The 12,726-nt window shown below is 32.9% G+C and overlaps 3 protein-coding genes across 6 annotated transcripts; 2 read left to right on the forward strand and 1 right to left on the reverse strand.

The window, feature by feature from the left end:
• Positions 1-1,520: 1,520 nt before the first annotated feature.
• Positions 1,521-3,854, forward strand: LOC109002807 (glutamic acid-rich protein-like). Its single transcript, XM_018980711.2, has 3 exons — positions 1,521-1,818; positions 3,117-3,175; positions 3,265-3,854. Exons 1-3 carry the CDS (start codon positions 1,693-1,695, stop codon positions 3,602-3,604), a joined length of 525 nt encoding a protein of 174 aa, XP_018836256.1. The 5' UTR covers positions 1,521-1,692; the 3' UTR covers positions 3,605-3,854.
• Positions 3,855-4,205: 351 nt separating this feature from the next.
• Positions 4,206-5,074, reverse strand: LOC109002808 (uncharacterized protein At1g05835-like). The gene is made up of 2 exons (XM_018980712.2): positions 4,993-5,074; positions 4,206-4,596 (listed from the first exon to the last, which is right to left on the reverse strand). The coding sequence occupies exons 1-2, from the start codon at positions 5,063-5,065 to the stop codon at positions 4,286-4,288; spliced, it is 384 nt and encodes a 127-aa protein (XP_018836257.2). The 5' UTR covers positions 5,066-5,074; the 3' UTR covers positions 4,206-4,285.
• Positions 5,075-7,830: 2,756 nt separating this feature from the next.
• On the forward strand, positions 7,831-12,569 carry LOC109002802 (heparanase-like protein 3). 4 transcript variants are annotated; one of them, XM_035693377.1, is made up of 10 exons: positions 7,833-7,937; positions 8,048-8,329; positions 9,638-9,674; positions 9,765-9,948; positions 10,224-10,372; positions 10,637-10,867; positions 11,372-11,561; positions 11,658-11,783; positions 11,940-12,039; positions 12,137-12,569. In XM_035693377.1, exons 2-10 carry the CDS (start codon positions 8,054-8,056, stop codon positions 12,509-12,511), a joined length of 1,668 nt encoding a protein of 555 aa, XP_035549270.1. In that variant the 5' UTR covers positions 7,833-7,937; positions 8,048-8,053; the 3' UTR covers positions 12,512-12,569. The 4 variants fall into 4 exon arrangements, with proteins under 4 accessions (XP_035549272.1, XP_035549270.1, XP_035549271.1 ...); XM_035693378.1 differs by having other exon boundaries at positions 8,051-8,329; XM_035693379.1 differs by lacking the exon at positions 10,637-10,867 and having other exon boundaries at positions 7,831-8,329.
• Positions 12,570-12,726: the final 157 nt, after the last annotated feature.

The raw sequence follows: 12,726 nt of genomic DNA on the forward strand, positions 1-12,726 counted from the left end.
CATTGTTCAATAGCCGAATTCTGATACTTAATGGGACTTCTTATCCTCATCTCCCAAATTCTGCATAATGCTTGTGCAGTTTTTGAATTAACGGTTCTGATATGTAGCCTTTTGCATTTGCATTCAGTGGCAACTGGGCCGGTATTCAATATGTATGATAACGGTGGGCAATTACATACTGGGATAATTTTCTCTTTTTCTTCTTTCATTGCCCCATGTTGATGCAGTTCTTCACCATACCCACTTGTGGTAGCTGCACATCCACAAGAACCAAACAAGTTTGCCGTAGGATTAACTGATTGTGGGGTTCATGTATTTGAGGTGCTGGAATCAGAAGGATCACTGAGTTCTATTGCGTCTCCCCGAGCTGCCTTGGTTTGTATCAACCCCAGAGCTGATGGCGCAGGGGAAACAATTTGCCTGGCTTGTTGCCTGCCTTTCTTTATCAGACTATTTCTATTCATTGTGGACCTGTGGTATCAGCTACATAGTTATATGCATGCTGAAATACTTGTTGCAATTTAACAAAATATGGCCTAGGAACTCTAGAACTGCTAGGCTAGTCAAATATGCTTTCCAGTTTTGGTCAATTAGCCTGGCAAGTGGCAAGAATAACAAACCGGGTTTGAAGTTGAATTGTTTCAATTGCTTGCCTTGATCCTGGATCTGAATAAATCTATTTGACTGACATTCTTTCTTCTCCTGCTGCTCCTTTTTTGTACTGGCATTCTACTTTCATCAGTAATACACTTCAGCTGCTTCCTGCATTAACAGTCGCCATTGGCCTTTAAATCTGAAGCTTGTCGATTCAAAAGCAGATTTGTGAATTGTTCACAATTAAGAAAGCTCTACGTTTGATTGATATCGGTTGATGAATTGAGCCAATTTGGTTTCTATACATGAGGTAGGATGTTGATGAATAATTCTACATTATTTGTGGATAGATCTTAGGCATATTTATAAATAATAAACAATCATTTCTATTTATAAGGAATGAACAATTCTAGAGATGATTGTTCGTTCTTTATAAACATGCACAAGATCTTATTTACAGGCAATGTGAGATTATTTCTCAACAATCCATCTTAATTGTTTACGCATAAAATATTTGGAGACGAAGATCCAACAATGCAAAGGATGGCCCTAATACTTCAAATATTGTAGAATTGTTGAATGTCTATGATCGATGTTTCCTGAGCAGTAAATATTTCATAAAATTAGGGTTTTAGAACTGTAGAATGTTTATGATCAATGTTTCCTGATCAATCTTTGGAAATGTTTATTACGAATGTTTAGTTACTTCTAGGCTGTCTATTCAGAATCTGCAAATTCAACGGTCCAGATTCCCTGTTACCTACCCCTAAAACTCAAGGTTTTTTTATACAGGCTAGAGTGACAGGCAAATCGCACGGCCTAAAGATAGAAGTCTCGTGCGCTGCAAAGCGAACGGTCCAGATTCCACCTGTCATCTTGTGACGTAACAACTAATGAGTCCTTGATAGATCGAATTATCCCAAGTCTAAGCGGCAAAGCGGTCAATGAAATGTCCCATCTTCAAAACCCTAATTTTTAACCCCCCCTCAATTTCTAAAACCCTGGAACCTCTCCCTTCAAGGAAATTTCTACGCTTCGAATACCTTCTCTCCCAATTAGGGTTTTTTGGTCTGTCTAGGATCTTAGTCTGCTCGGGAGATGGATATGGATGCTTTTCGCTCGAACGCCGTTGCTCTGGAGTGTTTTCTTTGCTCTGTGATGGAGGCTGTGGTGGTTGAGACTGCCATTGTTGCTGTCAAGTCTCTTGCTTTCTCTCTCTCGATGGTATAGACTAAATTTAGTATATCGGTATTTTATATTCCTATTCTTTACGCTGCGAACCTCTTGTTTTACTAACTTGAGTTTGTAACTGGATTTCTTTCTCTCTTTCGTCTTCTCCTTTTATCTTTTTGGAATTGTGAGTGTGAACAATATCTGTTATCGAAAGGTAAGATTTTTCCCTTGTTTTGTTGTACTGTTTTTTTTTTTTTTTTTTTTTTTTGGGATAGGTAAACAAATTCTGGCATCAACATTTTCAGTGTTTTCACTGATTATCTGCATCAGAAAATTGTGGTCTTTTGTATTTGAATTATTGTGTTGAAATCGTTGTTTCCAAGTTTCTTAAAACCTATTGCGTGGGAATTTTAGTGGGCCTTTGAGAATAAGAAAATCTTCGGCCTTATTCTCTGTATAATCGAGTTTTTGTGTACACCTGGTAAATCTGGTCGAAGGTTTACACCAAGGCATTAGCCTTGACGTTGTTAGTTAATCTCAACCCAGAACCATGACCAAATTTTATAAAATTTAGTTTAGGGTTTACATATTTCATAGGCTGTCATAGGTGTATATACCCTTTAGATTACCTCTTGGTAGCTGGTATTATGCCTAGTTTATGGCTTGGAGTACGGGGACTAGTTGAGTGGGTTCTTTTTTTACTTTTCTTTCTTAACATGTAGGTGCTCATGTTGTGGGGAGTAGATTGGTAGAGAGCGTTTGCAACTCGCTACTTCTCTCTCTCAGACCATCCTCTAAAAGGAATATGCATGGGAATGACTGTCTAATTGAACTGAATTTTCAAGGAAACAACATACACGTTATCGTTCAACTGATTCCCCGAAGCACGTTATTAGTTTTTGTGCTAGTTAGTTGCCAAAATGATTCGCATCAATTGCCATGTTTAACTTGTATTCATGTTGACCTTTATCGTTATGTGTGAAGGTACAGGTCATATACACACCACTCATTACAAGATATGTGGGATTAATACTTTGAACAACCATTGTCTGACTTCAAGCCAACACTTTGTACCTTCACACATAAGCCTTTTTTTTTGTACATCATTCCTGTAAGCCTTTTTTTTAATAAGCCTTTGCACCCTTCAATAAAATTTCCAATTTATTATTACTTTTTTAGTCAGTAATTTGCAATAAGCAAGAATTTGTAGAAAGTGTGTATATGACCTGTTGTGGCACTCTACTGATTTTTTTCGCGCAACCTTTTTAACTCCGCCAAATGTTTTGCATTTTGTATGGACCATTTAGTTGATCTTATTAATTGGCATGAGTTTGGATTATTTTTTTCAGATGGAACTTTCGCCAAATGGAATGGATATTTTGCACAAAGAGCCAGACTCATCTGGAGGGTTAGCGACTGATTTCTTCCACCTTTTTGCTATTGCTTGCTGCTCTATTTTTCTGGAGAGGGTGGTACTAAACCATTTGTATTTTTCAGGTTTCCATTGTCTGAGCTGCATGCAGTGAAAAAACCTGGTCCTGAGAACAAAGATGCCAGTGAAACAGAGGATGATGAAGATGAGGAGGAGGATGATGATGATGCGGCGGATGATGAGGACGTTGATGGAGGCAATGATGATGATGCACATAATGATGGCGGTGAGGGTGATGGGGATCCCGAAGATGAGCCTGAAGCAAATGGTGATGGTGGAAGTGATGATGATGATGAGGATGATGATGATGATGGGGAGGAGGAAGAAGAAGATGATGACGAAGAAGAGGATGAGGAGGAAGATGAGGAAGAGACACCTCAGCCACCTGCAAAGAAGAGGAAATGAAAGTTTGATTTTTGTATCTTTGTTCCTTTATGTTTTGGCCATCTTTAGTTGGGTTGCAGGGGAATGTTGCGATAGTAGAACTCGAGCGTGGAAGGTTAAGGTTTCCTCTTCAACATAGACAGGAGAATTAATATGTAGCACTTGATCAACTTTATTATTTTATATTTCTACTGCTCTATTATGTAGTTTATTTTGAGTTTGCTGAACTTAAATCATTTAATTTCAAAATGATTGAGATTTTAAAAAATTATTGGAAAAATCTCTAGAAGATTTTAATATCGCACTTCTTTGCAACTTTATTCAAGCTCTTTTTATCTAGGGCAAGATAACAGTAAACCCAATAACAAAAAGAAAATATTTTAGTCACAAAGGAATTATACAAAAATGAACTCACATATGACTTGATTTGGTACGTTAGATTAAAGTTATTTTTATTATAAAATATAAAATAGATATAACGGATTCTATGATGTCATATTAATTTGTGGATTTATTTTATATAATTTTTTTTTGTATATATAACAGTTCTCGAAATAATATAAAATTATTTCAAAACATTTGGAATTTGAATTGAACTTTTATTGAATTCTATAGGAAAGAGATAAACACGTAAAGTCGAACAAGAATAAATATTATAGAACGTAGTTTACGTGTCATCTATCTTTTGGCCTTTCGATCTCCTTAAGAGCAAGCAACCTCAGAGTAAACTGGCTTGAAAGGAAACGAAGTATCCCAAGCATAGGTGAAGCTGAATGTAGTAGAAGGATAGATGGGTTGGCCATTGTTGACAAGACACTCGCCACTGGATATGCTCAAGACTGAAGGGTCAATATCTTCCACGGTTTGAAAACCACTGCAAGCTAATTTCAGGTCCAATACAGCACAAGGACAGACATTGTGAATTGTCACCCTCCACTCCGGTTTATTATGAATTGTAGCTCCGGTATCAGTTTGGGTAATCCCAATTTTTTTCAGAGAGCATTGGCAATGGCCTGCAATTTGAATAAACATAATTTAAATCATAAGAAATATTAACTTCCCGAATTAATTTTAAATCATACTAAGAGATTGGTTCTATTCTACCTCTATGTGCCCATTCTATATGCCGTCTAATATAAATTGAATTTTTTTTTTATTTCAAATATTTTTTAAACATATTTAAACATTTAAAAAAAAATACCAATATCCCAATAGTCACTTTCTTAATCATTAAGATTTTGTTTTTTTTTTAAATTAAATATATGAACAGTCAAAATGAGAGTACAAAATAAAAAAACATGTATGATATATATATATATATATTATTTATTTATGACTGAAAAGGACTGCAATGATGAAATAATTTAATTTGCAATGCAGAAACTATAGAAATATTTATATATACGTACCTAGGCCAATGATCAGGCTCAGAGAGAGAAATAAGAATAAATTCTTGTTGATGATGGCAGCCATTGGAGACATGATGGTCACTCTCTTTTTTGCTTTAATCGATTCAAGGAACTTCCTCGATGATCTACTTATAAATAGTAGAGGTCTCTTGAACAATTATGGTAAGGAAAAATTAGTCAATCTTGAGATATCTACCGTTTCCAACATTTTTAATTCTTCCAGATTTTGTGGTGTTAAATGATGAATTTAAGAAATTTAAAACTTTTAGATTAATTTCCTCAAATCGCTCTCAATATTTCATATCAGAACTTATTTTTTTCCTTGAATATAGCCATCGCATATGCAAGCAATATCTAAAAAATCTCGCCATTATTATTAATTAATTAATTCACGGCCTAATAATTCGCTTGCCTAATCAGTGAATCACATTATTTGCATAGTATCGAATAATTTAATCAAAACTAGGGTCCGTTGTAAATTGTAATCGTATATATAATTAAATCTCACTTAATAAATATTTAATATGAGACTTAATTAGTATAATTAAGGTATAATTATATCTATAATCGATGAAAGCTGTATTTTTAATTACAAATATCCACTTAACATTGTATATTATGTTTGCTACTCATCATCTCTATACACCACATTTATTTATTATTTATTTATTATTTTAATTTTCTTAAACTAATTGAATTCTTCTACTTATCATCCATATATCACATATTTAATAAGAGAAAAAAATAAAAAATTATGTATAATGTGTGGTGTATAGTATGAAGATGATGAATGAAATTTTTCTTAATTAAAAGCCTTTTGACAATGAAAAATTCTAAAATGTAAGCCCTATATTGTTGTACATTCACTTAAAAATATGTCATTTTATTTTTTTATCTAAATAATAAAAATAATTTCAGATATATTTATAAATAAAATATGATAAAAAAATAAAATAATATATCTTTAAATGAGTAAATATAATGTAAAGTTTATAAATAGCACTGCTCTTTAGCACTATATCGACCATGTACGTGGCTTATGCAGTGCCGACAAAAGGGAAGTAATTAGGACCTCCCGTGAATTTGGATAAGGCAATTGGAATGATCAGTCTTGGTGGACCCCATTGTCTTCAACCAGTAATATTAGACGAAGTGCACGCTTATTGCTTGTCACACTCGACCAAGTTCACTTATGCTGTCTTTGGTAACAGAGATACCTTAACCCTTTTCAAGTATTCTCGTATTTTTGAAAATACTTCACATGCCAAACAATTTAAAATACTTTCAATGGGACCCACAAATCCACTTCAATCTCTACTCATAACTATTCACAAACATTCTATAATACTTATCACTATTAAATATAAAAAAAAATCATTATAATATATAAATAAAAAAAATCACTATAATATATAAATAAAAAATAAAATCACTATAATATATAAATAAAAAATATTTATCACTATTATATATAAATAAAAAATAAAATCACTATAATATATAAATAAAAAATAAAATCACTATAATATATAAATAAAAAATAAAATCACTATAATATTTATCACTATTAAATATAAATAAAAAAATCATTATAATATATAAATAATCACTATAAATATAAATAAAAAATATCACTATAATATATAAATAAAAAATAAAATCACTATAATATATAAATAAAAAATATTTATCACTATTATATATAAATAAAAAATAAAATCACTATAATATATAAATAAAAAATAAAATCACTATAATATATAAATAAAAAATAAAATCACTATAATATATAAATAAAAAATAAAATCATTATAATATTTATCTCTATTATATATAAATAAAAAATAAAATCACTAAAATATATAAATAAAAAATAAAATCACTATTATATATAAATAAAAAATAAACTACTATAATATTTATCACTATTATATATAAATTAAAAATAAAATTACTATAATATATAAATAAAAAATAACATTACTATAATATTTATAACTATTATATATACATAAATAAAATCATTATAATATTTATCACAATTATATATAAATTAAAAATAAAATCATTATACTATTTATCATTATTATATATAAAAGTAAAATAAAATCACTACAATATTTATTAATATTAAAAAAATCACTATAATAAAATCATTATAATATTTATTACTAAAAATAAAATCACTATAATATTTATAGGACCCACACATTTTTCAATTACCTACTCAAAAGTCAACAACTCAACATACTTCACACATCCAAACAACTCAAAATACTCTCAATGGGACCCACAAACTCACTTCAATCTCTACTCATAACTATTCACAAACATTCTCAACACTTCTCAACACTTTTCAACTCCCAAACGTACCCTAGCGTACTCGGACATTTTTTGAAAAAACAGGCTACTTCACACAAATACGCGCACACACACACACACACATATATATATATATATATATATATATATATATATATATAAGAGTTTTATTTAAACCACACACTTTATTTACTCTATCTAATTACGATGAGATACAAAATTTTTAAATTTTTTGATGATAAGATGTTTATCAATAGTACTAAGGGGTCTTATCTATAATGTTATTGTACTTCTAACCATTGAAATACACTTGGAGACGAAGTTATTAGGATGATTATTCTCTCATAACATGTCAAATTCTTGATCGTGAAGGTGATAGGGACAGTGAACCGAATTCGATGGGAGTAGGTTTTACAATATATTAAACAAGTACGAAGAAGCATCCATGCCTGTATGATGAGAGAGACCCAGCTCGTTGACCCTTGAATTGATTATATTATGGTTTTGTTAGTGACTACCTGTCTTTAAAAAATCTGGTCTCTGGTGGAGGTTTTTCTTCATATCTAATTATCTGGATTGTCTTGGGGAGGTTTCCCTAGCAACTATGATATCTTCAGCTACAGGTCTTGATTTTGAGATTTGTTAACATCTCTCTCTCTCTCTCTCTCTCTCTCTCTCTATATATATATATATATATGTAATATCTTAAAATTAACAGTAGCTGGAATTGCAGCAGACAATGGTACAAAATAAGCGCATGCAGAAGACTTTGTCTTATGGGATGGGTTCTCTATGTCTGCTCTTTTGTGGGTGTTTCTGGCTTTACTGGATCATTCACAACATCTATATGTCTTCAAAGGCTAGAAATACCGTTGAAGGTGTGGTTTATATAAATGGGGAAACTTCAATTGGACGAATAGATGATGATTTTGTCTGTGCCACTTTGGATTGGTGGCCTCCTGAGAAATGCGACTATGGAAGATGTAGCTGGGGCAGAGCTTCTATACTAAATCTAGTAAGCGAGCCGATCACTATATATCCTTCACATACTTCAGTACCCCTGCCCCATCATTCCGGCCATCTTTGATATCATTCAAAATATATATAGTTTCACTCAGATTATTGGCCATAGAGTTTTTCCAAAGGTGGTGGTAGGTTGGTTGGGTTGTCCACAATTTCATATTACAAAGCTTTTTAGAATTTTTTTAGCCATCGCCACCTTTGAGTTAAATCCTCCTTTTAACATTTTTGAGATCATGACGAACAGACTAACACTTCTCATGTCAAATTAGAAACAGGAAAACTATATATACTTTGCATCTCGGAATGAATATCTAGCTAGGATCGAAGATAGTGAACCACTGATCGGAAAAGGTGATTACCATGACTGAAGTATGGCCAAAATCTGCAAAATATGAGTGGTAGGGCATAGATAATGGAAAATGATAGGGTTACTACTTTCTTATTACTCATTTACTACTTTTTTTATATTTGATTTTTTTTATAATTTTTTATTTTACTTAATAGTTAAGAAAGTGATAATTAATAAATTTATATATTTTTTTAATTTTTCCTTAATGATTAAAGATGTTAAAAAAATATTTAAAATAAAATAATAAAAAAATAAAAACACTACAAATAATAAATGAGTAGTAAATAAATAGTAAGTCTATCACTACCCTTTTTCAATTATCCACAACAGATCAGAAACATTTTATAGTGATTTGACAGTTCATGGCAGGAACCAGAAGTACTGGACATCACAAGATTGCTTGGTCCATGAATCGATTGACTGTTTTATTTGCAAAACTCATGAGATTAATGCAGGACCAGCAGTTGGCATTCCAATGGTTATCTATTAAAAATTCTGAACTTTCCCTTCGAGAGCAAAGGGTTTTCAACTTTTCCCAATATTAGATTCTAAGTACTTCTGATTACTCTCAGCTTGCTTGTTCTTGGGTCAACTAAGATCTTGTTTGTTTTCAGAAAACATATCATCTCATCTTATCTAATTATTACAATTTTTTCAACTTCTAATGCAAAATAAAATAAATAATTCAATTTTTTCAAATTCAAAAACAAATATAATATTAAAAAATATATTATAACAATATTTTATTCAACTTTTTAACTTTAATATCATTTCATCTCATCTGCGAAAACAAACAAGACCTAATTGCAGGTTTAAGGTGGTTTTTCCTTAATTTGAATAGAGTTAACCAAAAAAAACAACAAACTCCTAAGATTATGGTCAATGTCGTAAAGAGCAAGCTCACGTTTCATTTTCCTTACTGAAATTAATGTTTTTTTTTTCATTTGATAGGATCTAAACAACGTTATATTACTGAATGCCATCAAAGGTAAAGTAGTCACGCCTACATAAATACTTGCAGAACAATTTCTTATATTACCCAAGTTTAGGACTGATCATAAGCTTTGATCTTTTGCAGCTTTTTCTCCCTTAAAAATTAGATTAGGTGGGACCTTACAAAACAAAGTCATATATGAGACAGAAGGCAATGGACAACAATGCAATTCATTTGTCAAAAATGATTCAGAGTTGTTTGGATTCTCTCAAGGCTGCTTATCAATGTCTCGCTGGGACGAACTCAACCTTTTCTTCAAGAAAACCGGGTAACTACTTTGTCAGCCAAATCTACTGAAATTATGCTTAACATGAACTGAACCGAATCAATGAAGTACTTTGTCAAATCAATGAACTGAACTGAACCTTTTCAAATTATGCTTAACTACTTTGTCAACCAATGCTTTGTTTATTGGTTCAGTTCACGTCGAGTCGGACAGGGTGGGTCGGGTTTTCGGATATTCTGCACAGGCCTATTAATAACATTATAAATTAACTCTTTATCAACAAAGCATCATCGATCACATTTTCGTTTGAAATCCAGGGCTGTTGTTGTTTTTGGTCTAAATGAGCTAAGCGGGAAGACTATAGACAACCGAAGTGCTGCTGTTGGAGCTTGGAATTCCAGTGATACTGAGTCTCTTATACGATATAGTGTCAGAAAGGGTTATACTATTCATGGTTGGGAGCTTGGTAAGACATCTTATGCACATATTTGAAAGGTATATGTAGCTTTATAGCTTTTCATAGTCTTTCTGATCATGCCACGATAGATATATTATCGTTTGTCTCCCAAACTGTAAACTAACAGAACATGCATGGTGACCTTCTTCATTTAATCAATAAACTCACTCAATGCAATCTAAGCTAGCTAGGAACATACATTCCACTTACTTTTTAAGTGTATTGCCGAAGGCTTCATGATCTCAGATCGATGTAAATCTTCTTCCCTGACAGGAAATGAACTGAGTGGGAATGGAATTGGAACAAAAGTTTCAGTAGATCAATATGCATCTGATATAGACTCTCTCCAAAACATAGTGAAGAATATTTATACTGGTTTCGAAGTAAAACCACTAGTCATTGCACCAGGAGGTTTCTTTGACGCAAACTGGCTCTCAGAATTCATCAAGAAAACGCCTAAATCTCTTCAGGTGGTCACACTCCACATTTACAGCCTTGGTCCAGGTACATTAATTAGTATATAGTAAAAGAATATGGGGGAAGTGATATTTCACCACAAAATATAGTTATTTCTATGTTACATCCCTCTCTGTTGAGAAGTCTCACACAACTTAAGAACAAACTCATCCTGAACTTTATAAGGCTCCTCCTATTAAGTCTTTTATGGGGAGAAATTAGTATTTTTACATGGTATCAGAGTTAGGTTAACCTATGACTGATGATGAGCTCCTGCGACGTGCCCACGATGATGGTACCGGAAATACTGGCCCACACGTGAGGTGGCGTGTTGAGAAGTCCCACACTGCTTAGGAACAAACTCATCCTGGATTTTATAAGGAGTTACCTCACTCCTCCTAGTAGGCCTTTATGAGGAGAAATTGATATTTTTACACTCCAATCTGGATTCTCTAGAATAAGAGAAAGATAAACACAATAAGTAAGCCTTACTGCATTTATAGCTGCCCGAGAATTTATCTGATAACTCTTTTGTTGTTTTCTCAAATGCAGGTGTGAGTGATCACCTTGTTGACAATATCCTGGATCCATCTAGTCTTGATAGCGTATCGCATACATTTAGTAGCCTTCAGAGCATCCTGAAGAGTAGTGGGACTCGAGCAGTTGCATGGGTTGGCGAAGCAGGCGGTGCTTATAACAGCGGCCACAATCATGTCACTAATGCATTTGTTTTCAGTTTCTGGTAACAGTAAACTCACTTTCTTACGTCTCTTTTTCCTTGACCATTTGAATATGCTGTTGGGTAAAGATCTTGTTTGCCATCTAAATAAACAAACAGGTACTTGGACCAGCTCGGACTGGCGTCGTCTTTTGACACCAAAACATATTGTAGACAATCCTTGATTGGTGGAAACTATGGCCTACTCAACACTTCCAGTTTCGCTCCAAACCCTGACTACTACAGGTTATTCTTAAATTCCAAGTATAATATTTCTCTTCCAAAGCGAAATCTATTAGTGGGTCTGCCCCCACAATAACTACAGAAGAGCCAGAATTAGAGAATTATGCATATCTTTCCATAAATCACCTAAGCTATTAATATTGTTGCTTCATTTTACAGTGCACTTCTTTGGCACCGTTTAATGGGAAACAAAGTTCTATCCACAAACTTCTCCGGAACCAAAAAAATTCGTGCTTATGCTCACTGCTCAAAGAAAATTGTAAGAATAATCTAAAGTTTAGTTCAAAAAAAAAAACTGATAAAGAAGGAAAATGGAAGAGAAAGTTAGCTGATTCATCAAGTTTTCATCATTGCAGCAAGGAATCACATTGCTCTTGATCAACCTAGATGGTAGCACTACAGTTCAAGTGTACATTTCGACAGAAAATGATACTAGCTTCAGTACTTCAACTTCACAAGAAAGTCAAAATCCAAGAACAAAATTTGCCACAATGTCTCCAGGGTCTAGAATTGGTAATGGTACTAGAGAAGAATACCACTTAACAGCAAAAGATAGGAATTTACGCAGCCAAACAGTGCTTTTAAATGGGCAAATACTCACAGTAGATTCTTCTGGGGCTATTCCATCCTTGGATCCAATAAATGTAAACCAATCAGATCCAGCAACTGTTGCTCCTTTCTCTGTTGTATTTGTTCAAATACCTTACAGTAATCTCTCTGCATGTAGTTAAGTACAGCGACAAATATTGATAAATCCCACTTGCATGTGTAAAATAATATCCCAAACTTGTGCGGGAGAAAAAGAAGGGATCACAAATATGAGTGATTTTTTTCCTATCTTATTCTATAAGATGGTGAAAAGCAAGATATAAAATGTTTACATGTTTCATCTAGCGGAGAGAAGCAAAGGAGAAAAATGCTTACAGGGATAATACCATTGAAGAAG

The sequence above is a fragment of the Juglans regia genome, chromosome 8 (assembly GCF_001411555.2).
Source record: "Juglans regia cultivar Chandler chromosome 8, Walnut 2.0, whole genome shotgun sequence".
Taxonomy (NCBI): domain Eukaryota; kingdom Viridiplantae; phylum Streptophyta; class Magnoliopsida; order Fagales; family Juglandaceae; genus Juglans; species Juglans regia.

Coding starts and splice junctions, on each gene's coding strand:
- LOC109002808 (XM_018980712.2), bottom strand. CDS start 5,065: ATGTCTCCAATGGCTGCCATCATCAACAAGAATTTATTCTTATTTCTC. Junction 4,597..4,992: donor GAGCCTGATCATTGGCCTAG/GTACGTATATAT, acceptor TTCAAATTGCAG/GCCATTGCCAATGCTCTCTG.
- LOC109002802 (XM_035693377.1), top strand. CDS start 8,054: ATGGTACAAAATAAGCGCATGCAGAAGACTTTGTCTTATGGGATGGGT. Junction 10,373..10,636: donor TATTCATGGTTGGGAGCTTG/GTAAGACATCTT, acceptor CTTCCCTGACAG/GAAATGAACTGAGTGGGAAT. Junction 11,784..11,939: donor CCAAACCCTGACTACTACAG/GTTATTCTTAAA, acceptor TTCATTTTACAG/TGCACTTCTTTGGCACCGTT.
- LOC109002807 (XM_018980711.2), top strand. CDS start 1,693: ATGGATATGGATGCTTTTCGCTCGAACGCCGTTGCTCTGGAGTGTTTT. Junction 1,819..3,116: donor TTGCTTTCTCTCTCTCGATG/GTATAGACTAAA, acceptor TATTTTTTTCAG/ATGGAACTTTCGCCAAATGG. Junction 3,176..3,264: donor GAGCCAGACTCATCTGGAGG/GTTAGCGACTGA, acceptor TGTATTTTTCAG/GTTTCCATTGTCTGAGCTGC.